Source organism: Lepidochelys kempii, chromosome 4 (genome assembly GCF_965140285.1).
Source record: "Lepidochelys kempii isolate rLepKem1 chromosome 4, rLepKem1.hap1, whole genome shotgun sequence".
Taxonomy (NCBI): domain Eukaryota; kingdom Metazoa; phylum Chordata; order Testudines; family Cheloniidae; genus Lepidochelys; species Lepidochelys kempii.
The window spans coordinates 83,974,647-83,998,689 of NC_136383.1; the positions used below are offsets into that span (position 1 = coordinate 83,974,647).

The window sequence follows — 24,043 nt, forward strand, 5'->3', positions numbered from 1 at the left end:
AGCTACAGCTGCATCCGATGAAGTGAGCTGTAGCTCATGAAAGCTTATGCTCAGATAAATTGGTTAGTCTCTAAGGTGTCAAAGGAGTAGTCATTCAGTGGAATTTGGGTATCTAACTCAGCCTCCTTTGAAAATCGCAGCCTGAAAGCCTAAACACTGAAACTTAAAATATAGATCTCTTCATTCCAAGGACCCAGATTAGTCATGTTAAACTAGTTATCACGTCACTTTTCTTTTTCTTTTTTTCAGTACACAAGCTAAAGGTGCAAGCTAACTTTTCTTCACCTGTAATACAACATATATTGGAACAAGATATAACAAATAAACAATCTTACTTGGGTTAATTTGCCTTTGAAATATGCAGCTCACCTGCAAATACAAAAGATATATCTTCGCTTACTCTTCTGTCTGCAACTGAGTAAGACCGCCTCCTCTGCAATACTCCTCCAAAATAGTATGGGATAAACCTGACTCAACATTATCATTGGCCCTTTGAAAATTGCAACTCAGGAATACTTTGTGTCTGATGTGGAGGACTATTTGAATACTTCCTGTACAGTAAGAGGTGTTTAATAGAAATCTTGTCCTTCACAGTTACTCTATGGCAGTTTACTGTGTTCTCTTAGAATTCATATTTGCTGATTTGTCTTAACAAGGGACCTTTTAAAGTTGGGATAAAAAGGGCATTATTTTAGTGAAGAATTTAGTGAATCTGTTTTGATACTCAGAATAATGGTATTCTCCTTGCAAAGGCACTTGTTAATGCTATAAATAGTAACTCGATCAACTTGGCCATCAACTGAAAAGTCAAACCTTTGAAGGTATGTCTACACTGCAATTAGACATGTGTGAGTAGCCTGTACCGGCTGACTTAGGCTCATGGGGTTCAGGCTGCAGGACTGTTGAATTGCAGTGTAGATGTTCTGACTTCGGCTTATGCCCAAGCTCTGGGACCCTCCCTCCTCACAGGGTCTTAAAGCCCAGACTCCAGCCTGGACATATTTTCTGCAATTAAACAGCAGCCTTGAGCCCAAGTAGCTGGCGTGGGCCAGATGCAGGCTTTTAATTGCAGTGTAGACATACCCTAAGGGCTAGTCTACCCTGGCAATGATAAAGCACTGCGGTGGCAGTGCTTGAACGTGGCTTGTGTTGTCGAGGCAGAGAGCTCTCCCAGCATTCTAAAAGAGCCACCTCCATGGGGGGCGTAGCTACTAGCACTGGGGGCGTGGTTCCCAGTGCTGGCGCGCTGTTTACACTGGTGCTTTACAGGGCTGCAATTTGCTGCACTCGGGGGAGGGGGGGGGTTCTTTCGCACCCCTGAGTGAGAAAGTTGCAGTGCTGTAAAGTGCCAGTGTAGACAAGCCCTAAAATACAAAAGTAACTTTTAATCAAGTTCTGCAAAATAGTGTAGCAGATAAATAAAGCATTTATTTTCTCAATTGGTGGTTCACCAAGCACTTGTTAACAGTCCATAGAGAACTGCTTGGACATATGGTGCTGGCTCCCTTTGCTGCTGGTTGCTACGTTGTATGAAAAGAACATTAATTATTTTCCTAATATTTTCCTATGTAATTAATTGCTGTACTTGTCTTATATATGATACGTGATTACCTTGTGGAACCCTCCCATTCACTGTCACATGAACCACCTCCTTTCCATTCACAATATCTCCTAAGATGGGTTCTACGCTACTGAAGTTTGAGAATCTGAGTCTGTTTTGTGACAGCATATACAAATGTTATAATTAAACACAAAGATCTTTCAGAATTCACAAAATCTTCAACTTGTGGGATTCTTTCTTGGTCAGATGAGGGCATTTTTAAAAACTATTCTGTTCATGAAAAATGACCCCCCCCCCCCATCAGTAGCTCCCCTTCTTAAAAAAATATTTCCCCTAACTAACTTTAGTTGTTTCCCCTTTTAATAAAAGAAGGGACTAAGACCAAGGAGTGTTCTGATAAAATCAAGTTAAAATGCATATAGGTATATGTAATAACTCTATGTTCAATTAAACAATGTATCCTTTTAAGCAACTTTAATTGTATATGATTAAGGCTATGATTTAGTTACCAGTATTTTCAGTAAAAGTCATGGACAGGTCACGGGCAATAAACAAAAATTCGCAGCCAGTGACCTCACCGTGACTTGTACTATACACTCCTGACTAAATCTTGGCGAAGGAGGGGTGCTGCTTTGGGGGGGTGGGCGTGGGCCAGTGGCACCAACTGTTGTGGGGGGGGGCTGCCCACCTACCGCTGCTCTGGCTGCTCCCAGGACCGCTGCTCAGGCAGTCCCCCGGGCCAGGCGCACCAGCTGTTGCTCAGGCACTCCCTGGGGCCAGTTGCCCAGGGCCGCCCAAGCAGCGGCTGGTGCAGCTGGTCCCAGGGATGCTGCAGCAGCACCAGTGTGGCTGGCTGTGGGTGGCCCTGGGGTCAGCTATACCAGCCAAAGCAGAAGTCACAGAGGTCGTGGAAAGTCACGGAGTCCGTGACTTCCATGACACACGAAGCCCTATATATGATACCGAAGTACATAATGGTACTTCTGAAATGATGATGGCTGTGTTAACTTCAGTGCTCTTTTTATATTAACTCACATGTAACACATGGACATTACCAGGGGATCTTAAACATCTTTATTAGGTGTTTCAATTAACAGAGATTTTTGTGGTCTGTAATTTGCCAGGAGCTGACCACTGAGTTTTCCCTCTTTTCATCCCATATTACGCTTGATGCACTCTTGACCAACTGCCACTGCCATTGTAATGCCTTGGGTAGAAGACAGTAGAATATATGACCTCCTTTGAGGCTCTCTATTTGCATGAGGGATTCCAACACCTGCTCTTTGAACATAATTGCCCATGTATGAGGGCCAAGATGATTTTGGTCAACATGACTAATCTCAGCGGGTCCAAGAGCAGCAAGAACATGTAATTGGTTTTAATGTTCTGCTGCCAGTGTACCAGCAGCCACAAAAGTAGCTTAAACAATTTTAGCTTATTAAACTAAAAGGGTGTTCTGTAGGGTTTTTAAAAAAAAAAAAAAAAAAGCTTGCGTCACTGTGCCTCAGTTGGTCACAGCTGAGGATGCCAAAATCAGGATAGACTGCTGAGCAATAGGACAGACTCATCCCAAACTGGTGATTGTTCTGTCATTAGACTATACCAAGCCAGTAACAGAAGTGAACATCTGTATAATCACAGTGGTTAGCAAGAACTTAAAAATGCAGTCTCTTTGGGCATTCCAACCCTTGGCTCACCACCCAGACACTAGAATTTTTGATGAGTGGTTACTGAAAACCAATTTCATCAGTTATAGCATCCTTCTAATCCCAAGGGACCAGCCACCTAGCCAGGTCAATATATAACTCTGATCTTACCAATGCCCACACATACGCCAATCCTAAAAAACTATAGGTTTAATAAAAGAAAAGAAGAGTTATAAATGGTTACTAGATCATATACATACAAGTGATTGCAAAGTCCTTAAATCAGGTTTGAAGCAGTGGGAATAAATTGCTAGCTTGCAAAAGTCTCTCTGGAATCACCCAAACAGATTGGGGGTCATCAGTCCTTGTTTAGAGCTTCTTTGTTAGAAATCCAGACCAGAGAAATGAAGCAGGAAATGAAGATGTCTCAAATGCCTTTTTATATCCTCGGCCATGTGCATGGAATATTACAGCCTCAAATAAAGCCCAGAACCCAGATGCATGGAAAATTATTGGCCCAAGATGAGTCCAGGGTCACACAAGAATATCATGTACCCTTACATGCTTTGACTCTCAAAGGCAGCCATTGCTCATACTCTTTCTGAGACATCTACAGGAAAGGCTTACTGGGCAGTATGAATTTCTTCAGTGGCCTGTTGTGAGCCGAGTGTCCTGAATTGACCATCAAAATAACTATCTGGCCTTGATATAAATTCTGTTGGGGCTGGCGGGGAGCAGGGAGTAGTGTTACCCAGGAACACAACACATGTAAGATGCAAGTACATAGACAATATTCATAATTTCAGATTCAAAGATGATACTTTGATTTAGCCAGCATAATCATATTTGACAGCCTAACTTTTCCATTGACATCTTACATGATACGCTTTGTATAAATTTATGGAAATTGTGTAACAGTGATATAGATGGTTACCTTTCTTATATACAGCATCACACTCAGCTTGAGCAAAAAATTAAAATTCATAGAAAGTATTAATTATGCTATAGGATTTTTTTACCCAATGGAAAAAAAATTGAGCACATCTGGATCCAGCATACTTGTGTGGGTCAAAGGAAGGTAGAAGTCTTCAGGTAAGACACATTTCAGCATTAAATGTAAAAATAAACTTCAAAACAGCAACTAAATATTATGTACAAACATGTAATTTCATATTAAGTACTTGCTGTTGTAATTTCCTCTCATTCCCATTAACAAACCTATTAAGATATACCTAATTCACTATGCTAGTGTCTTGCTTTTGGTTACTGCCTGTTAAGGAGTTCTCTGAGTACCTATAAATCTGGCACAATAGTGGATTCTCATAGGAATTAAGTAAAGTAAACCAGTAAATGACCATAATTTCTTGAAGAAAATGATTTTTGGTTTCAAAATCATAAAATTGATAGAATCATAGAATATCAGGGTTGGAAGGGACCTCAGGAGGTCATCTAGTCCAACCCCCTGCTCAAAGCAGGACCAATCCCCAATTAAATCATCCCAGCCAGGGCTTTGTCAAGCCTGACCTTAAAAACTTCTAAGGAAGGAGATTCTACCACCTCCCTAGGTAACGCATTCCAGTGTTTCACCACCCTCCTAGTGAAAAACTTTTTCCTAATATCCAACCTAAACCTCCCCCACTGCAACTTGAGACCATTACTCCTTGTCCTGTCCTCTTCTACCACTGAGAATAGTCTAGAACCATCCTCTCTGGAACCACCTCTCAGGTAGTTGAAAGCAGCTATCAAATCCCCCCTCATTCTTCTCTTCTGCAGACTAAACAATCCCAGTTCCCTCAGCCTCTCCTCATAAGTCATGTGTTCCAGACCCCTAATCATTTTTGTTGCCCTTCACTGGACTCTCTCCAATTTATCCACATCCTTCTTGTAGTGTGGGGCCCAAAACTGGACACAGTACTCCAGATGAGGCCTCACCAATGTCGAATAGAGGGGGACGATCACGTCCCTCGATCTGCTTGCTATGCCCCTATTTATACATCCCAAAATGCCATTGGCCTTCTTGGCAACAAGGGCACACTGCTGACTCATATCCAGCTTCTCTCGTCCACTGTCACCCCTAGGTCCTTTTCCGCAGAACTGCTGCCTAGCCATTCGGTCCCTAGTCTGTAGCTGTGCAGTGTGTTCTTCCGTCCTAACTGCAGGACCCTGCACTTATCCTTATTGAACCTCATCAGATTTCTTTTGGCCCAATCCTCCAATTTGTCTAGGTCCCTCTGTATCCTATCCCTGCCCTCCAGCGTATCTACCACTCCTCCCAGTTTAGTATCATCCGCAAATTTGCTGAGAGTGCAATCCACACCATCCTCCAGATCATTTATGAAGATATTGAACAAAACCGGCCCACAGGACCAACCCCTGGGGCACTCCACTTGACACCGGCTGCCAACTAGACATGGAGTCATTGATCACTACCCGTTGAGCCCGACAATCTAGCCAACTTTCTACCCACCTTATAGTGCATTCATCCAGCCCATACTTCTTTAACTTGCTGACAAGAATACTGTGAAAAGAAAAGGAGTACTTGTGGCACCTTAGAGACTAACCAGTTTATTTGAGCATGAGCTTTCGTGAGCTACAGCTCACTTCATCAGATGTTTACCGTGGAAACTGCAGCAGACTTTATATACACACAGAAATCATGAAACAATACCTCCTCCCACCCCACTGTCCTGCTGGTAATAGCTTATCTAAAGTGATCAACAGGTGGGCCATTTCCAGCACAAATCCAGGTTTTCTCACCCTCCACCCCCCCACACAAATTCACTCTCCTGCTGGTGCTAGCCCATCCAAAGTGACAACTCTTTACATAATCAAGTCGGGCTATTTCCTGCATAGATCAAGGTTTTCTCACATCCCCCCCACCCCCATACACACACAAACTCACTCTCCTGCTGGTAATAGCTCATCTAAACTGACCATTCTCCAGGTTTAAATCCAAGTTAAACCAGAACATCTGGGGGGGGGGGGGGGGGGTAGGAAAAAACAAGAGGAAACAGGCTACCTTGCATAATGACTTAGCCACTCCCAGTCTCTATTTAAGCCTAAATTAATAGTATCCAATTTGCAAATGAATTCCAATTCAGCAGTTTCTCGCTGGAGTCTGGATTTGAAGTTTTTTTGTTTTAAGATAGCGACCTTCATGTCTGTGATTGCGTGACCAGAGAGATTGAAGTGTTCTCCGACTGGTTTATGAATGTTATAATTCTTGACATCTGATTTGTGTCCATTTATTCTTTTACGTAGAGACTGTCCAGTTTGACCAATGTACATGGCAGAGGGGCATTGCTGGCACATGATGGCATAGATCACATTGGTGGATGTGCAGGTGAACGAGCCTCTGATAGTGTGGCTGATGTTATTAGGCCCTGTGATGGTGTCCCCTGAATAGATATGTGGGCACAATTGGCAACGGGCTTTGTTGCAAGGATAAGTTCCTGGGTTAGTGGTTCTGTTGTGTGGTATGTGGTTGTTGGTGAGTATTTGCTTCAGGTTGCGGGGCTGTCTGTAGGCAAGGACTGGCCTGTCTCCCAAGACTTGTGAGAGTGTTGGGTCATCCTTTAGGATAGGTTGTAGATCCTTAATAATGCGTTGGAGGGGTTTTAGTTGGGGGCTGAAGGTGACGGCTAGTGGCGTTCTGTTATTTTCTTTGTTAGGCCTGTCCTGTAGTAGGTAACTTCTGGGAACTCTTCTGGCTCTATCAATCTGTTTCTTTACTTCTGCAGGTGGGTATTGTAGTTGTAAGAAAGCTTGACAGAGATCTTGTAGGTGTTTGTCTCTGTCTGAGGGGTTGGAGCAAATGCGGTTGTATCGCAGAGCTTGGCTGTAGACGATGGATCGTGTGGTGTGGTCAGGGTGAAAGCTGGAGGCATGCAGGTAGGAATAGCGGTCAGTAGGTTTACGGTATAGGGTGGTGTTTATGTGGCCATTGTTTATTAGCACTGTAGTGTCCAGGAAGTGGATCTCTTGTGTGGACTGGACCAGGCTGAGGTTGGTGGTGGGATGGAAATTGTTGAAATCATGGTGGAATTCCTCAAGGGCTTCTTTTCCATGGGTCCAGATGATGAAGATGTCATCAATATAGCGCAAGTAGAGTAGGGGCTTTAGGGGACGAGAGCTGAGGAAGCGTTGTTCTAAATCAGCCATAAAAATGTTGGCATACTGTGGGGCCATGCGGGTACCCATAGCAGTGCCGCTGATCTGAAGGTATACATTGTCCCGTAAACCTACTGACCGCTATTCCTACCTGCATGCCTCCAGCTTTCACCCTGACCACACCACACGATCCATCGTCTACAGCCAAGCTCTGCGATACAACCGCATTTGCTCCAACCCCTCAGACAGAGACAAACACCTACAAGAGCTCTGTCAAGCTTTCTTACAACTACAATACCCACCTGCAGAAGTAAAGAAACAGATTGATAGAGCCAGAAGAGTTCCCAGAAGTTACCTACTACAGGACAGGCCTAACAAAGAAAATAACAGAACGCCACTAGCCGTCACCTTCAGCCCCCAACTAAAACCCCTCCAACGCATTATTAAGGATCTACAACCATCATCTCAGGCATTGGCACCCTGACAGCAGGATTGTCTGGCTATGTAGACTCCCTCCTCAGGCCCCTACGCTACCAGCACTCCCAGCTACCTTCGAGACACCACTGACTTCCTGAGGAAACTTCAATCCATCGGTGATCTTCCTGATAACACCATCCTGGCTACTATGGATGTAGAAGCCCTCTACACCAACATTCCACACAAAGATGGACTACAAGCCGTCAAGAACACTATCCCCGATAATGTCACGGCTAACCTGGTGGCTGAACTTTGTGACTTTGTCCTTACCCATAACTATTTCACATTTGGGGACAATGTATACCTTCAGATCAGCGGCACTGCTATGGGTACCCGCATGGCCCCACAGTATGCCAACATTTTTATGGCTGATTTAGAACAACGCTTCCTCAGCTCTCGTCCCCTAAAGCCCCTACTCTACTTGCGCTATATTGATGACATCTTCATCATCTGGACCCATGGAAAAGAAGCCCTTGAGGAATTCCACCATGATTTCAACAATTTCCATCCCACCACCAACCTCAGCCTGGTCCAGTCCACACAAGAGATCCACTTCCTGGACACTACAGTGCTAATAAACAATGGCCACATAAACACCACCCTATACCGTAAACCTACTGACCGCTATTCCTACCTGCATGCCTCCAGCTTTCACCCTGACCACACCACACGATCCATCGTCTACAGCCAAGCTCTGCGATACAACCGCATTTGCTCCAACCCCTCAGACAGAGACAAACACCTACAAGATCTCTGTCAAGCTTTCTTACAACTACAATACCCACCTGCAGAAGTAAAGAAACAGATTGATAGAGCCAGAAGAGTTCCCAGAAGTTACCTACTACAGGACAGGCCTAACAAAGAAAATAACAGAACGCCACTAGCCGTCACCTTCAGCCCCCAACTAAAACCCCTCCAACGCATTATTAAGGATCTACAACCTATCCTAAAGGATGACCCAACACTCTCACAAGTCTTGGGAGACAGGCCAGTCCTTGCCTACAGACAGCCCCGCAACCTGAAGCAAATACTCACCAACAACCACATACCACACAACAGAACCACTAACCCAGGAACTTATCCTTGCAACAAAGCCCGTTGCCAATTGTGCCCACATATCTATTCAGGGGACACCATCACAGGGCCTAATAACATCAGCCACACTATCAGAGGCTCGTTCACCTGCACATCCACCAATGTGATCTATGCCATCATGTGCCAGCAATGCCCCTCTGCCATGTACATTGGTCAAACTGGACAGTCTCTACGTAAAAGAATAAATGGACACAAATCAGATGTCAAGAATTATAACATTCATAAACCAGTCGGAGAACACTTCAATCTCTCTGGTCACGCAATCACAGACATGAAGGTCGCTATCTTAAAACAAAAAAACTTCAAATCCAGACTCCAGCGAGAAACTGCTGAATTGGAATTCATTTGCAAATTGGATACTATTAATTTAGGCTTAAATAGAGACTGGGAGTGGCTAAGTCATTATGCAAGGTAGCCTGTTTCCTCTTGTTTTTTCCTACCCCCCCCCCCCCCCAGATGTTCTGGTTTAACTTGGATTTAAACCTGGAGAATGGTCAGTTTAGATGAGCTATTACCAGCAGGAGAGTGAGTTTGTGTGTGTATGGGGGTGGGGGGGATGTGAGAAAACCTTGATCTATGCAGGAAATAGCCCGACTTGATTATGTAAAGAGTTGTCACTTTGGATGGGCTAGCACCAGCAGGAGAGTGAATTTGTGTGGGGGGGTGGAGGGTGAGAAAACCTGGATTTGTGCTGGAAATGGCCCACCTGTTGATCACTTTAGATAAGCTATTACCAGCAGGACAGTGGGGTGGGAGGAGGTATTGTTTCATGATTTCTGTGTGTATATAAAGTCTGCTGCAGTTTCCACGGTAAACATCTGATGAAGTGAGCTGTAGCTCACGAAAGCTCATGCTCAAATAAACTGGTTAGTCTCTAAGGTGCCACAAGTACTCCTTTTCTTTTTGCGAATACAGACTAACACGGCTGTTCCTCTGAAACAAGAATACTGTGGGAGACCGTGTCAAAAGCTTTGCTAGCTTTGCTAGCTTTTAGTCCTTAATCAATCAATTCATATATAATTAATTAATATACTTAAAACTGTGCTTATATTGGCTCTTACTGGGACCAGAAGAGAGGCTTGAAAAATACTTGCATGAAAACATCTATGACTTAGGCACAAAAGCTGAATAAGTTCAGTTATTATGGTCTGATATATATGGAGGGCAAACTAGATTTTATAATGTGGGGATTCAGTACATTCTTTTGTAAGCATTTATTATTTGAATTATTTTCACTGAAAACATGAATTGAATCTCTGTGTAAGGAAGAAGAGTCATTCGCTTTCAGAACACCTTCTTAATGTAAAATCCATAATGGCTGCTGCAGATCATCCGATTCACTTTTCACCTCTAGTAAGCAATATTCATTTGGAAAGCGAACATCCTGAAAACACTTCAGTGTGTGTAATGCTTAGTTGGAACCTTGGGATTGATATTCCAAGATAGCATTTCTCAATCTTTTCAGGTTGCCAACACCTTATATGAAGCAAACTTTCACATCTCCCTTACGTTTGCTATAAAAGGGGTGGGGGGGTGGGAGGGGAAGTATCCGTAATAAGCTTATATGATTTGGATGTGTTTAGAGAGGAGTTGGCAGAGAGTGCTTACCCTTAAATGGTGGGGGGAAAAGGGGGTCTAATATTTTCTTTAGATTATATTTTCAATGCCTTGTGACCTGCCTGGTTGCCTTTTGTGACTCCCGAGAGCCATGACCCACTAATTGAGAAACACTGTTCAAAAACAGTAGCCATATCCCAAAGCTTATTACACCCCATGGGATACAGCCATGAGGAAGTGTAGCAGAACCAATTCTTGCCAAAATCTGGCAGAAACATCCATAAGTAAACAGAATACGAGGCTCCTCATGCTCTTGAGCTTCATGCTTCCTTCCCAGCTCCCTTCTTGGAAACAAGATGTTATGAATAAAGCCAAATTGTTTGTTTACTTTACAGTATTGCCAGTCCCAAACATTTAAAAATTCAAGAGTCAGACCCTCAGTTATCCTAGAGGTGGAGCAGATGAGCTACTTGTGTGAGTGCTAGATTAAGATGGTGGCTGAAGGGAGCCTGGCCCAGCCTGTCTCTTTGACCTCCAGGAGGTGGGAAACTCCTTCTCCACATAATGCTTCAGAAAGGGATAGGATACAATGCTGGAGATGTGTACTGGATCTGGGTGGTGTGAAAGTAAGGGGCAAGAAAAGCTTGCTGTGAACAACGGAGGTATGAGTGTTCGTTTAAAAAAAAAGTTGCAAGGATTGTTTTATAATGGGAAAATACTAGGCAACTGAAGTATCGGGGTTATAATAATATAATAATGGGTATAATAATGGGTACCCTTATAATAATGGGTGGGGTGTGGAAAATTGTGGAGAGTGATTGGCACTCTTAAGTGGCAGCAAACATTAGATTTGTCTATCTGAAACTACCTTCTAGTTGCTAAATATAGTGTTCCCTATAGTAACTGCTATGTCTCCAAGGCTTAAAAAAAATTGCCTTAATGTTACAAATGAAATTGAACTAACTTAATGGATAAGTGGAAAGCACTTTCTTTCTTCTCTGGGTTTTGTGGCATTTATCTACGGTTACATCTGTGCTCTGTGGATTTGTAACCATGCATAGTTGAATCTTTTATTGAATGTAATATGTTAGCATGGTTGATGTATGGAACTGTGGTGGGAAGTGCTTTATGTTGGGGGGAGGGGGAAGGAGAGATGACAATTGTGAAGCATGCACTTGTTCAGGCAGTGTACTTGGTAAGAGGCTGTGAAGTGTAGGAAAAGCTCAAATGGGCATTTATTTATTTATTTTTAATGCTGAAGTTTATTCTACCAAAAGAGAGCATCCTCCAGTTAATGAAAAATGTATTCTTCAAAGCTAACTTTAAACACCATTTGAATAGGCAAAACATTTGAGTTGAACAAACTTTTCTCCTAGAGTGTCTGAATTAATAAAGAATTTTTTCTAGGTCAGGCTGGGGAAATAATTGGCTCTTTTTCACAGTGTGCCCTTATTACTTTTGCCAGATAATATTCTGAAGAACTCTATGCTTTTTAATCGTGTTTTAACATGGTAGGGAATAGGGCTGTGCAAACTAGTCCCAAACAATTTGAATCTTGCCTGTCTTGTTGTCAAACAACTTAAATTTTTAAGAATTTACTAGCTTTAAATTTTTGATAAATTTCAGTCAGTGGATTGCTTGAAACACTGTTTCATGTGCACTGTTCAATGCATTATTACCTTGGTTGATCACCTTGATTATATGGTACTTCTGTTCCTCTAAAATGGAGAAGGCATTTTGTTGATTCTCTCAAGACAACAGTCAGGGATTACTGTGACTGAAAACATTGTAGCCTGAGAGAGGCTAGCCTTCACCTTTCTCATCCAAGTAAAACAGGCAGCATCTGCCCTGGTCTATTCTACAAACTTATGTCAGTATAACCGCATAGTTCAGAGATGTGGAAAATCCCTGCCCCTGTGTGACAAATTGACCTAACTCTCTGTGTAGATGGTGCTTTGTCACCTGGAGGGCTTCTCCCATCAATATAGCTACTGCTTTTCGGGGTGGCGAAGAGCCTGCGCTGATGGGTTAAGCTCTCCTGTTGGCAAAGACCGTGTTTTCACTAAGCGCTACACGCTGTGCCGCTGGGAGTCCCCTTCTTCCAAGATCATGTTACCTCCCTCACCACGCTTTGAGCAGAGGAAAAATCCTAGAGTTCTTCAAGGAAAGAGCACCCACTCCCCTCCACCTCCTGCTGCTGTTCTGGGGGTGGCTGCTCTACATCCTGGTAAATGCTTCCTCTATCAAGGCCTCCAGTTCATACTTGTGAAGAGCCCAGTATTTTGAGGTGCCCACTCTATCCCTCATTGTTACCTACCTTTCAGAGGGGTTGCAGGGCTAAGATCTCTACCCACTCAGAAGCAAACACTTCTATCAGGTATGTCAATTTTAGGATGGCTGCTGCACTGCTTCTGCCTTAAATTTATTTTTGGTAAGGAACCCAGCAAAATCCTAGACTTTTTTCACAAAACCTATGTAAAGAAAACTTCACTCCTATGAAGGTTTGCAAAAAGCAAACACAAAAGGTACATATATAGCAAATAGGTATTTTGTTTCTAAATCACTGCAGTGTTGGCAAATAGGTTCCTGACTGTTATCCCAGCTGTGGCAGTGAAAATGCATCATGTGCCTCAACTCAAATCACATGAAACTCTCTGTGTGGGGTAGAGATTGATTTGTAAGCTTCTGTCATGTTTCTTGTTACTGACTAATAAATGCCTATCTTGCCCCTTCTTCCTGCCCACAAACCTACACGCTCCTACTCTATTATACAAATTAGAACAGTTCTTCCTTGGACACTGGAAATAAATTGAAGTTGCATTATGTGGGATCTCTATGGTATGCATCTCATTCATTCAAACATCTTCCACAAATGCACATTTGTGGATTATCTCAAGGTTACTTTTTGTCAGACATCCTGAATTCTAGTACTACGATCCTCTCTTAAATCCAAATTACAAATTGACTGAACAAGAACTAATGTGGCTATTCACTAAAGGTTTGGGGGTTTTCTTTGACTTCCTCTGTTTTATTAAACAGTATGTATCGTCCAAAATACTTGAGGTGGCAGTTTAAAACGCTATGTCCCCAAGGCAATGTATGGATGCTTTTGTTAATATGCAAGTGAAGGCAGCTTCTTTACCTAGAGACAGTAGAGACAAATGAATAATCTGGACCATTCAAATAATGAAACGAGATAGGTGTTAAAAATAATGGAAGAACCAACACAATGGATCATTTGAAACACTTTGCTATGATGCTCTCAAATTAAATAATCCATGTTAGCAATGACTGCTTCATAGCTATCTCTCTCACCACCATGCTATAAACAGAGATCAGAGTTCTGCATGTAGCTGTACCAGTGATGTTATCCACTGGCTCTCTGCCTGCTCCTTTGTATTGTTTTAGTGATAGTAACCATCACTACTTACCCTTCCCTCAAAATACAGAACTATGCCAGGCAAATATATTCAGTGGCTTTCAGCTGACATGGTATTGATAAAAATTCAAATGTTTAACTTGCATTTCCAAAGGAAGGGGCTATTGTAACTTAGGAGGAATAAAGACAGATTTAAAAGAACCCTAATGCTGTTAAATGACAACTTTCTTCCTAAAATAGCATATGAAATCAGGATCAGTTACAAGCAATAGTCAGGAATTTTTGTCCATTTGGGGAAATTATGCAGTGTTGTAGCCATATCAGTCCCAGGATATTAGAGAGACAAGGTGGATGAGGTAGTATCTTTTAGTGGACCAACTTCTGTTGGTGAGAGACAAGATTTCAAGCTTACACGGAGATCATCTTCAGTTGAGTGTGTGGCAATGTCTGTTTGAAGGTGAAAAGCTCAGTTTAAAAATGAATTCTGATCAGCAACCATCCCAGGCAGATGAATGGAGTTGGCAAACTGTTCAAGTCTTTTGAAGATGGGGCTAATTTATGTAAATACTCACTTTACACAACTGTTTGTTACATAACAAAGCTTCAGTGGCTTCACTCATAGTTCACTTGCAGACAGGGATGGCAGGTTTGTATTAATTTTTGGTGGTGCCCAGAACAGGTCCAAGTCCACCCCCCTCACCCCACACACACACCTGCATATTGGTGCACATAACAAAATTAATGGGGTGGGGCTGAGGGGTTTGGAGTGTGAGAGGGGGCTCAGGGCTGGGGCAGACGGTTGGGGTGTTGGGGGACGAGTGTTTTGGGATGTGGGAGGGGGCTCAGGGCTAAGGCAGAGGGTTGGGCTGTGGGGGGGGGCAGCAATGAGAGATTCATGGTGCAGGAGGCGGCTCAGGGAGAGGCAAAGGGGTGGGGTGTGGGCTCTGGTTGGGGTGGGGCTGGATATGAGGAGTTTGGGGTGCAGGCAGGCTGCCCCAGGACTGGGGCCAGAGTCCCCCCCAGCCCTCTCCCCGCCAGCAGCATGGGCACCACAGGCCCATATAACTCCCTGCCCCTGCTTGCAGAATTCCAAATGGATACAGTGCCTAAAACCAGAGTGCAAGTGTTAATCATTCAGTAACTCAACCTCCCTTGCTCTTGATGAATGAAAGGTAATTGTAAAGATGTAGCAATATGACAGCTACAGAACTTCAAGGCATTCTGATTGGAATACTGAAGTAGTTGGACTAGTTGTACACTTTAGGGATCCTGACTAAGATACTGCAACTTATTTCACATGGTTCAAGCAAAGCTGTGACACTGACAAGCATTTCATATAATGCATGTATAAAAACTTGTAACTCCCATGCTGCTGTTAAACACTCTGCCAAGAGCACAAATTTTTGGGGAAGGAAGGTATTTAAATCAAGTATACTTTCTATACACTATCACTTCCATTTCTCTTCGTATGTGTGTGTGTGCGCAGAAAGGGCACAACAGTCAACACCAACAACTATGTCTCCCCCAAGATTACACCTGTCACTTCTGTGGGAAAATCTGCAGGGCACAAATTGGGCTCCTAAGCCACTTAAAAACTCACCAGTGAACCCCCTTGGCAGACATCATCCTTGCATTGAGGGATAGCCAAAGAATAAGAGATAAAATTCTTGCCTCCAACTAATCCAAGGTTATAGTATCCTTTTAGCTAGGTCTCTGTTTAAATAGCTTAGATAAGCCTTTAATTTTCTTTAATAAGCCTTGAGACTGCATGGAAATGAAACCTTATCCAATGGTATTCAGTGGTCAGCCTTCGCTATCCAGACTATACTCTGCTGCCATGACTCAAATGTACTACTTTATTTTCCCTTATAATCATGCTACTTGTATGCAGATGACGGTTTATATGGCAGAGCTTGTTCAGCTGGTCATGCTACCAATAGAAAAATGTGCGCGTGTGTGTGGGGGGGGGGTGTATGTGCCCTTTTGCTCTGAGTTGTGAACATTTATATACAGATTTGCTGTGGTAGAATTAATAAGTATAGATACTTGAATGGAAAGCAGATGTTCAAAGTACCTTTTAAATGGGGGGAGGGGGAGAAAAGAAATTTAGTTCTTTGTTAAACTGGATTAATGGAAACATTAAGAAACATTCTGTATTTCTAAAAGATTGCTTTCCATTCTCCATGCTGCCTGCAACTATCTCATAATAATCTTATTGTATTTCTGCTCTATTCTTTAGAATGTAGCCTAATATACTATGAGTTTCAAAAATCCTGGATTAACTGGCTAAAGCAGTCATGTAACAGTGAGCATAACTGGCAATGCAGTACTCCATTGTTTGAAAGTACACAAGAATGTATGTTCTAAATTCAATTTACTCCTGTTTCATTTCTTCTTGGAAAACATAATTTACACACCCATTGCTAGGCTTGGTATCGTGGTAATGCATGGGTCGCTGGGAAACTGCATATTAGCTGCTGGAAAATATATCTTAAATGATTCATAGAATGTTACTAATGATTTCTGAGGGGACGAAAGGCTAATAGTGGGTACACTGGAAGGGCAGTGGAGGGTGAGAAAACCTGGATTTGTGCTGGAAATGGCCCAACCTGATGATCACTTTAGATAAGCTATTACCAGCAGGACAGTGGGGTGGGAGGAGATATTGTTTCATATTCTCTGTGTATATATAAAGTCTGCTGCAGTTTCCACGGTATGCATCCGATGAAGTGAGCTGTAGCTCACGAAAGCTTATGCTCAAATAAATTGGTTAGTCTCTAAGGTGCCACAAGTACTCCTTTTCTTTTTGAGTATACAGAAGCTTGTCCAACTAGCATTTTGATGATGATGTGGAGAAATCGCTTTTCTCTGGTCTATTATCTCTGTGTAATTAACATGTTAAATAGGTATTCATATTTAGGGACCTAGGATTTCAGTTTATACCTTGGAAAAAGTAATTAGCTAAGTTTGAACTGACATACTAGTTTGAGGAATCCAGTAGTGAAATAAGATCCAATTAAGTAAAGTGGTAAATCCAATTAAGATCTTCATTAGGGCACTCCAGTCTCTGTAGTGAGAAACATGTCACTGATAAATTTTCTGTTGTGAACCAGTCATTTTTTAACTGTACATGAAGTGCTTTCCCCCCCTTTTTTTCTGATCTTAAGGCCCCATCTATACTTATAGAGCTGTAGCATGTGTGGTGAGGAGGCTCTATGCCAATGGGAGAGAGCTCTCCCATTGGCATAAAAAACCAACCCCCTGAGCCGCAGAAGTTCTGTCGCAGAAGCTCTCCCACTGACATAGCACTGGGCACATGAGCACTTACATCAGTGTAACTTACGTTGCACAGGGGGTGTGGAATATGCATACCCCTGAGCAACGTAAGTTTTACCAACATAGGTTACATCTACACTGCCATCTAACTCTAAACTTAACCCTCAGCCTGAGAGGCACTGAATGGTCACTGTAATACTTTCAAGAACTCTTACAGACAGCAGATTGCCTCTTTAGGCAGCCTTAGAGGTGGCACTCTTTTTACAAGTAAATAATATTTTGTGTCATAATCCTGCTGTGTGGAATTTCCACTGCTATCTTTAGTACCTATAATGTAGACAAGCTCTGAAATTATGATTGGATTTAACAAGTCAAATTACTGACTCTTCATTTTTAAATCTTCAGTAACCACTTCTGCAGCCTGTGAGAAATTGGAGAGAGACAGGAATGAATTACAAGCTGCTTATGAAGGGTTTGTGCAGAAGCTAAATCAGCAACATCAAAATGATCTGACAGAGCTGGAGGAAAGACTTAAACAATTTTACACTGGAGAGTGTGAGAAATTACAGAGTATCTGTATTGAAGAAGCTGAAAAATATAAAGCACAACTCCAAGAGCAGGTCTGTGGTATTTGAATTAGAAGAGTTCTCTGGGGCTTTTGAAGCTTTCTTTGAGAGATTAGTAACCCAGCTACATCAAGTTTCATCTTGTACAATTTAACAGGCAGCAAATGTGCTTTACCAATAATTCATTCCTTTCTATGGTAAACAAGTCTCAAAACAAGCATGTTTTTATTCTAATAATGTTACCACTTAGATGATTTACCTTCATCTAAGATTAAACTCAACTTGATCTTGTTAACAAAATGTGTCTCTAAAATGTTTTCCAATGCTTAAATATTAAAGGAGTACTTAAAATACATAGGATAACTAGAAATGTGTTTAAAGTCCGTGTTGGGCTTCTGGAGCCTTAATGGTCATTTAAAGCTTTGAGATACAGCAAAACTGATCTACTTGATACCTTTGCCACCTTGAAAGCATTAAGCCTGTTAAACACCTCACTGCTTTGATCAAATGTCAAGTCTTTCCCACCTACAAAGCACTGCTCATGGTTTACTTCTTGCTATCTTAGACTATATTTATCTCTGCTTTTAACTCAGGTTAGCAGCTCAAATTCACCCCCAGGCTCTATTATAGGTTTAACTTGAGCTGCTAACCTGAGTAAAAAGTTGTGCCCTCCCTGATTTTTTAATCCAAATTAAGAACACACTTTTTTGCACTGTAGAAATACCCTTAGTGCTACATACTCCATTTTATGTGCTGTTGCAACAATTGAGAATAGCCGGGACATTCTAGTTCAGTCACCTGATTTGATTTGATTTGGGAACTGAAGTTGGAGATATTCTAAGTGAGGGGCCTGTTAGCTTCAGAACTTTGTTGCTCTGACAGTTTATTTCACATTCATGGCACCTTCCAAGATTGATTTAGTTAGGCTTTGTTTAAAGAAGGTTCCCTTAGGAGGACACGTTTTTGTTTACTTGGTGAAAGGGGGCAGAAATGTATTAGGTGACTTTCTCCCCCCCTCCCCCCGCCTTAAGAATTACATAGTTGTATAGGAAATTTTTTTTTTAAATCTTACCATCATCTTGCAGGTGGACAACTTAAACATTACGCATGAAAACTTCAAGTTAGAACTCGAAAACAGCCATGCAGAAAAAATAGATAAGCTGAAAAAGGAATATGAATCATCTCTTTCAGGCAAGTGCTTTGTGTTCCTTCATGAAGTGGAACATACACTACCAGATAATTCTCTAACAGTTCTGCATGTTAAGAAATGTCAAATGATTTTTAATTTTTTGAGAGCCAACCTATTCATTCAATATCCGCTGTTCCTGATGATAACCTTTGAAACTGTTAATCAGCTGAAGTTCTCATTTTGGGACTCAATAGTCTTAGTTATTCCTGTATGTAAAATAAATCTCATTGAGTTAAAAATTAGGGTGAGATTTGAAAGCAGTATAAAAGATTTAGACACATTTTCTAATTCTTTAATGAAAGTGGCGTCTACATTTTCTAGGCTGCTTTCAAAATCTCAAGTTCAGTAACTTGATCATTCTGTAGTTTTTGTTGCTAAGTGCTAAGGAGCCCCATAAAATTGGCTTTCTTTAAAATCCAAATACAGTGAAGACACAGTTATTCCCATTCTGACCTGGAGAGGCCTCTCTTTGGCTGAGCATTAGTTTCCCTAGTAGCTCGGAAACTACGTCTGGAATTCAGTTTTTCTGCGGGGGGTGGAAAGTCTGGTCAGTATTTGGAAATTCTTTAAGATAACCTGCAATACCAAGCAGTTTTGAGCCTTAACTTAGTCCTTAAAAGAGAATAAATGTGTTTCATCTCTTAATAACCCATTTTATAATGGCTCAATTTTATATACATTGGAATCGGTGACAAAACTCCCATTGACTGCAAAGGAAACAGGAACAAGCCAAAAGAATCTACAGTATTTCACAGACGTATAAAATGGTGCAAAGATAATGAGCCTATTCCTTTAGGAGTTCCTCATAGACAAATATTTTAATTACAACTTTTGCTTTTTTTGTTTGTCAGACATGCATATTTAGTTGAGTGCTAACAATGTGTTCAGTGTATGCAATTCCAATAGCTTTTCATTGCATATAGCTAAGTACTTAGTACTTTCAAAGCTGATATTTTAGTGAGCAAACTTATGTATAGTGTACCAGAGATGTGAGGGACCAGTCTATGAATGCCTAGAAGGCAAATCACTTGGACATCTCATCTGTTTTCAAGCCAGAGTAATGATGATTAATATTACTAGCTCTAGTCAATATTCTTGCTATTGACTATGAATGCATATATCACCTTTTAACTATGACTTCTCTAAAATATGGTTGACTTGTTATGCAGTGTTGTAACCATCTGCAAATCTGGTATTTATTTCAGAGCTCAAGAATGCCAATGAATTGGAAAGGAATTCATTTGAAGATTCATTAAAAGAGAAACAGGAATCATTAGAGGTTTGTTAAGGGTGTGATTCACAAGACTTAGCAACAATTTCAAAACCAAGGAGGGAGAGATGTTTTTGGAGAGAGACATACCCAATTTCTGGCCTCACTCTTACACTGTGTTTTTGTTTTAGAAAAAAATTGATGAATTAAAAAGGGAAAATGAATCTTTAAATGAAAAGTTAAAGTTGGAAGAGCAAAAACAAATAGACAAAGAAAAAGCAAATCTGGTAAGTATTGAGCTTAATTTTTTTAATTCTCAAATGCACAGCATGATCAAGTCTATTTTTCCTTGTATACAGTAACTGACTTCGTACCCTTTCAAGGAATGTATGTTGCTGTTTGTTACATGGTTCCATCTCTCCAGATGGATCTTCAGACATACTAAATTTGTTTAGTTTGCAAAAGTTAATGAAAATAGATATGGGATTTCTATTTTTTTTAAGGTGGTTTTTTGTTTTGGTTTTGGTTTTTTTTGGGTATTCCTAGGGTTTGCTTACAGGTAGGGACACTATCAAGTCTTCAGTTAGTAGCAAAGGTACATATGCCAGTAGAAATACTTGAAATTAGATGGGTAAATGGATACTAATCAAAATATAACACATTTAAAAGTACACAATTGTTGAATAACAATTGGTACACAATTAGCAGTAGGTTATTCTGCAATTATAGCAGTAGGTAGTTCCTGCAAAGTTAACTGTCAGAAGTATGAACGGTTTTGTATAAGTAGGACCACCGTGTGCATCTTCCAGCTTAGGGTCCAACCTGCTTGACTATTCCCAAAAATACTGAGTAACTGGTTGTGATGGGTTAGACCCCCCACTTCTGGGATGCCACTTGATGTACTGGGATTTCACCTGCTCCACCAGCCTGTATTCCCTCTCCCTGTTTTGCTGAATTAGGCTCTCTGGCCTCTTGCAGTGCACGTGCGCACACACACACAGGTAGGGCCACACCAGCTGCAGACACAGACTGAAGTCAGCTCTGTGTGGGAGGATTCACCCAGCACTGACATGCACACCCCCTTTGGGGAATAAACACAAAATAATACTGTCTTGCGCTGTATAGAAAGATCTGCACAGCACAAACTCCTAAAAATTCAACCACTCCCTGAAGAGAGACATGCACAACTTCTTGCCCCCCCCATTAGAAATTGCACAAACTAGGTTTAATAATAAACAAAACAAATTTAACTACAAAAGGCAGATTTTAAGCGATTATAAGAGATCGCAAACAGAACAAAGCAGATTACTGAACAAATAAAACAAAACACGTATACTATGCTTAAGATCTTAGAGACAGGTTTCAAGAAGTAATTTCTCACCCTAAATCTAATTTTAGGCAAGTGGCAGAGTTTCTGTAGTTTAGAGTTCGTTATTTCTTCTTACAGACTGGACCTCCGTCTGATGTCTACACTGGCACTTGAACGACAAAACTTTTGGCCCTACCTGTGTGTGTGTGCTGCAAGAGGCTGGAGAGCCTAAACCTTTTGTCTTTCAGAGGTGTTAAACCCACCCCCACCTGCAAAAGAGACAAGTTTTGCCGGAACAAGTGCCAATGTGAACAGAGCATTGTTGGCAGGAGAGCCAACAAGCAGTGGCTACACTGCCTGACTTTTAGTGGCACGGCTGTAGCAACACAACCATGTTGCTAAAAGCTGTATAGTGTAGACAAGCCCTCAGTCTGGACTCACCCTTGTCTTTCTCTCAGGTTAGTTCCTTTGTCCCTTCAGGTACTTTCAGCAGTCTTTCTTCTTGGGTAGGCAATGGAGGAGAGTCTAGATCAACCCCCTCCCCAGCCTTAAAAAGGATTTACCTAAGGCAGGAAACCTTTGTTTGATCCCCATCCCCCTACAGAGGAAAAGTACCAGCAGTGTCCAAGATGATATTTTGTATCTGGTGATCTTATCACCTGACCTGGTAGTGTCACAGCTACATCCCAGGATGCCTCTCAGGAAGGAGAGAGACTAGTATCAACAAAGCCTGTTGCCAACTGTGCCCACATATCTATTCAGGGGATGCCATCATAGGGCCTAATCACATCAGCCACACTGTCATACTGGTATTCCCTGAAGTGGTCATGAGATTGACTGAAAGCAATGACTTGTTCTAACATTCTTGTAACTTCTTCATTGCGTGAGTTGTTTTGGGGGCGTTTTTTTGTTAACCATAGTATTGCAATGTATGTCCTAGAAGCAACAGAGTTAAGTTTTTGGTCTGAAGGACAGCAACCAGAGCATGGTGAAGCGGGTTTTATCAAACAGTTAACTTGAATGTTAAAGGTTGAAATGTTTCTAAACTAGAGAAAATATTACTGTTGGAGGAACAAGTTAAATTTTAATATCAGGATATGAAAACATCAAGCATACTTAAAGGGATCTTGCACTTATGATTGAATTCTAAATACAAAAATGTATACAAAAAAATCTGTGGTGTTCCTGCTTTAAGAAGTGTGCTCTGAATGAGATTTTTCCTGCATTCTGGTGGGATAGGCATGTTTATCAATATTTTCAACTTGGCCTATAGTCATTTCTTAGAAGACCAAGTCAGATTTCAAGTTTTTCAGGCTACTCTAATGCTGGTAGACATCAGACACTTCAGTCTTTTCTGTGGGGATGGTTCCCCTGGTTGTCATTTTAGCTGTAGCAAACTATCAGTTTGTCTGCTTCTTGCTATTTGTAACCTGCTTCTGAAGGTTTTACACAATTGTATGCTTGCGAATATGCTATGTTGTGGCAGCTACTGATGTATGTGCACCCATTAATTCACTTATGGACACAGGGTAGAGGCTTCTAGTCGATGGGTGGTCTCCTATCTCCAATGTTTCTTTTTGAAAAGTTTTGTCTGTCCTTGTTAAGATTTACTTTGAAAGCTATAAAATAAGGTTAAAGGGCCAGATGCTGCCCTCCCTTTACACACTGTTCAGGAGACCACAGGACTAGAAAAGGATGGTAAGAGAAGACCTGAAATCAGTTTGAGGGAAGCAGAATTCAAGCAGCAGCATCCTGGCAAGACCCATAAATCATGGACACATACAGGTTTTAGAGGCCTGCTGAGCCAGTAAGTGGGAGGAGGATTTTCTATGAATTTTTCTCTTGCAAAGTGCAGAAATACTGCTGGTTTTATCTAGTGGAAACCAGTGTCACTCACAGCAGAATTTATTTCCTTCCTTCCCTCCCTCTTGCTCTGCCTCCTACCAGTGCAGTGGGAGGAACCAATCGTAGCACACTTCTTGAGTTGTGTGACTGGGGAGGGAGAGATGAGGGCAACATGGATGGACTCTGGGGTTGGGACCATATTTTTCCATGAATGTTCAGGCACAGAGTAGGTTGAAGGGGCAGAAGGCTCAGTGTCTTTTATGCAGCTGGAAATGCTTCTCCCAGCCTGATAGCCTGAATAGGAGAGAGTGACAGTAATTTGAGGTGAACCATGGGCTTGAGTCTTCCCTGCTTCAGATTTTTCAGTGGGAAGGATTAATTGGCCAAAACAGTTTTCTTCAGTGGCATATTTGTAACTCTTATTTTAATTTAACTTTATAAATCTGCTTTCGGAGTGGGGAAGAGGAGAAAACTTGCTTGCTGACACACGTGGTTCTGAATGTGAATTTTGAATAACTTAAGTTTTATACCAAGACTTCTGGTTTCCTCGCCCCCCCCCCCAAAAAAAAACCCCAAAAAACAAAAAAACCACCAGTAAAACCTAGACTGACACCTTTTGTGTCATTTGTGTCTCCCTATCTCCCAGCTTCCTCACAACAGTATTTAGGGAAAGGATGACTATGCCTTTTGTCCTTTGTGTACATATTATTTCATTCTTGGCCTTCTCTGAGATCAGAATCCAAATTCTCTTGCTTACTTTTTGTCCAAGGGTCCAAATAGAAAGAATCACAAATTAAGCAGACATTAAACACAGCTGCACCAA

The 24,043-nt window shown here is 41.6% G+C and overlaps 1 protein-coding gene across 5 annotated transcripts in view; it reads left to right on the plus strand.

Moving 5' to 3' along the window:
• The window catches only part of MTUS1 (microtubule associated scaffold protein 1), a 206,087-nt gene that overhangs the window by 173,528 nt on the left and 8,516 nt on the right, over nt 1-24,043 (plus strand). For all 5 annotated transcript variants that reach the window (XM_073341911.2, XM_073341912.2, XM_078852526.1 and 2 more), the window contains 4 exons: nt 17,507-17,721; nt 18,753-18,858; nt 20,062-20,135; nt 20,258-20,353. In XM_073341911.2, coding sequence (XP_073198012.1) covers nt 17,507-17,721; nt 18,753-18,858; nt 20,062-20,135; nt 20,258-20,353 — 491 coding nt within the window. The remainder of the gene's footprint in view (nt 1-17,506; nt 17,722-18,752; nt 18,859-20,061; nt 20,136-20,257; nt 20,354-24,043) is intronic.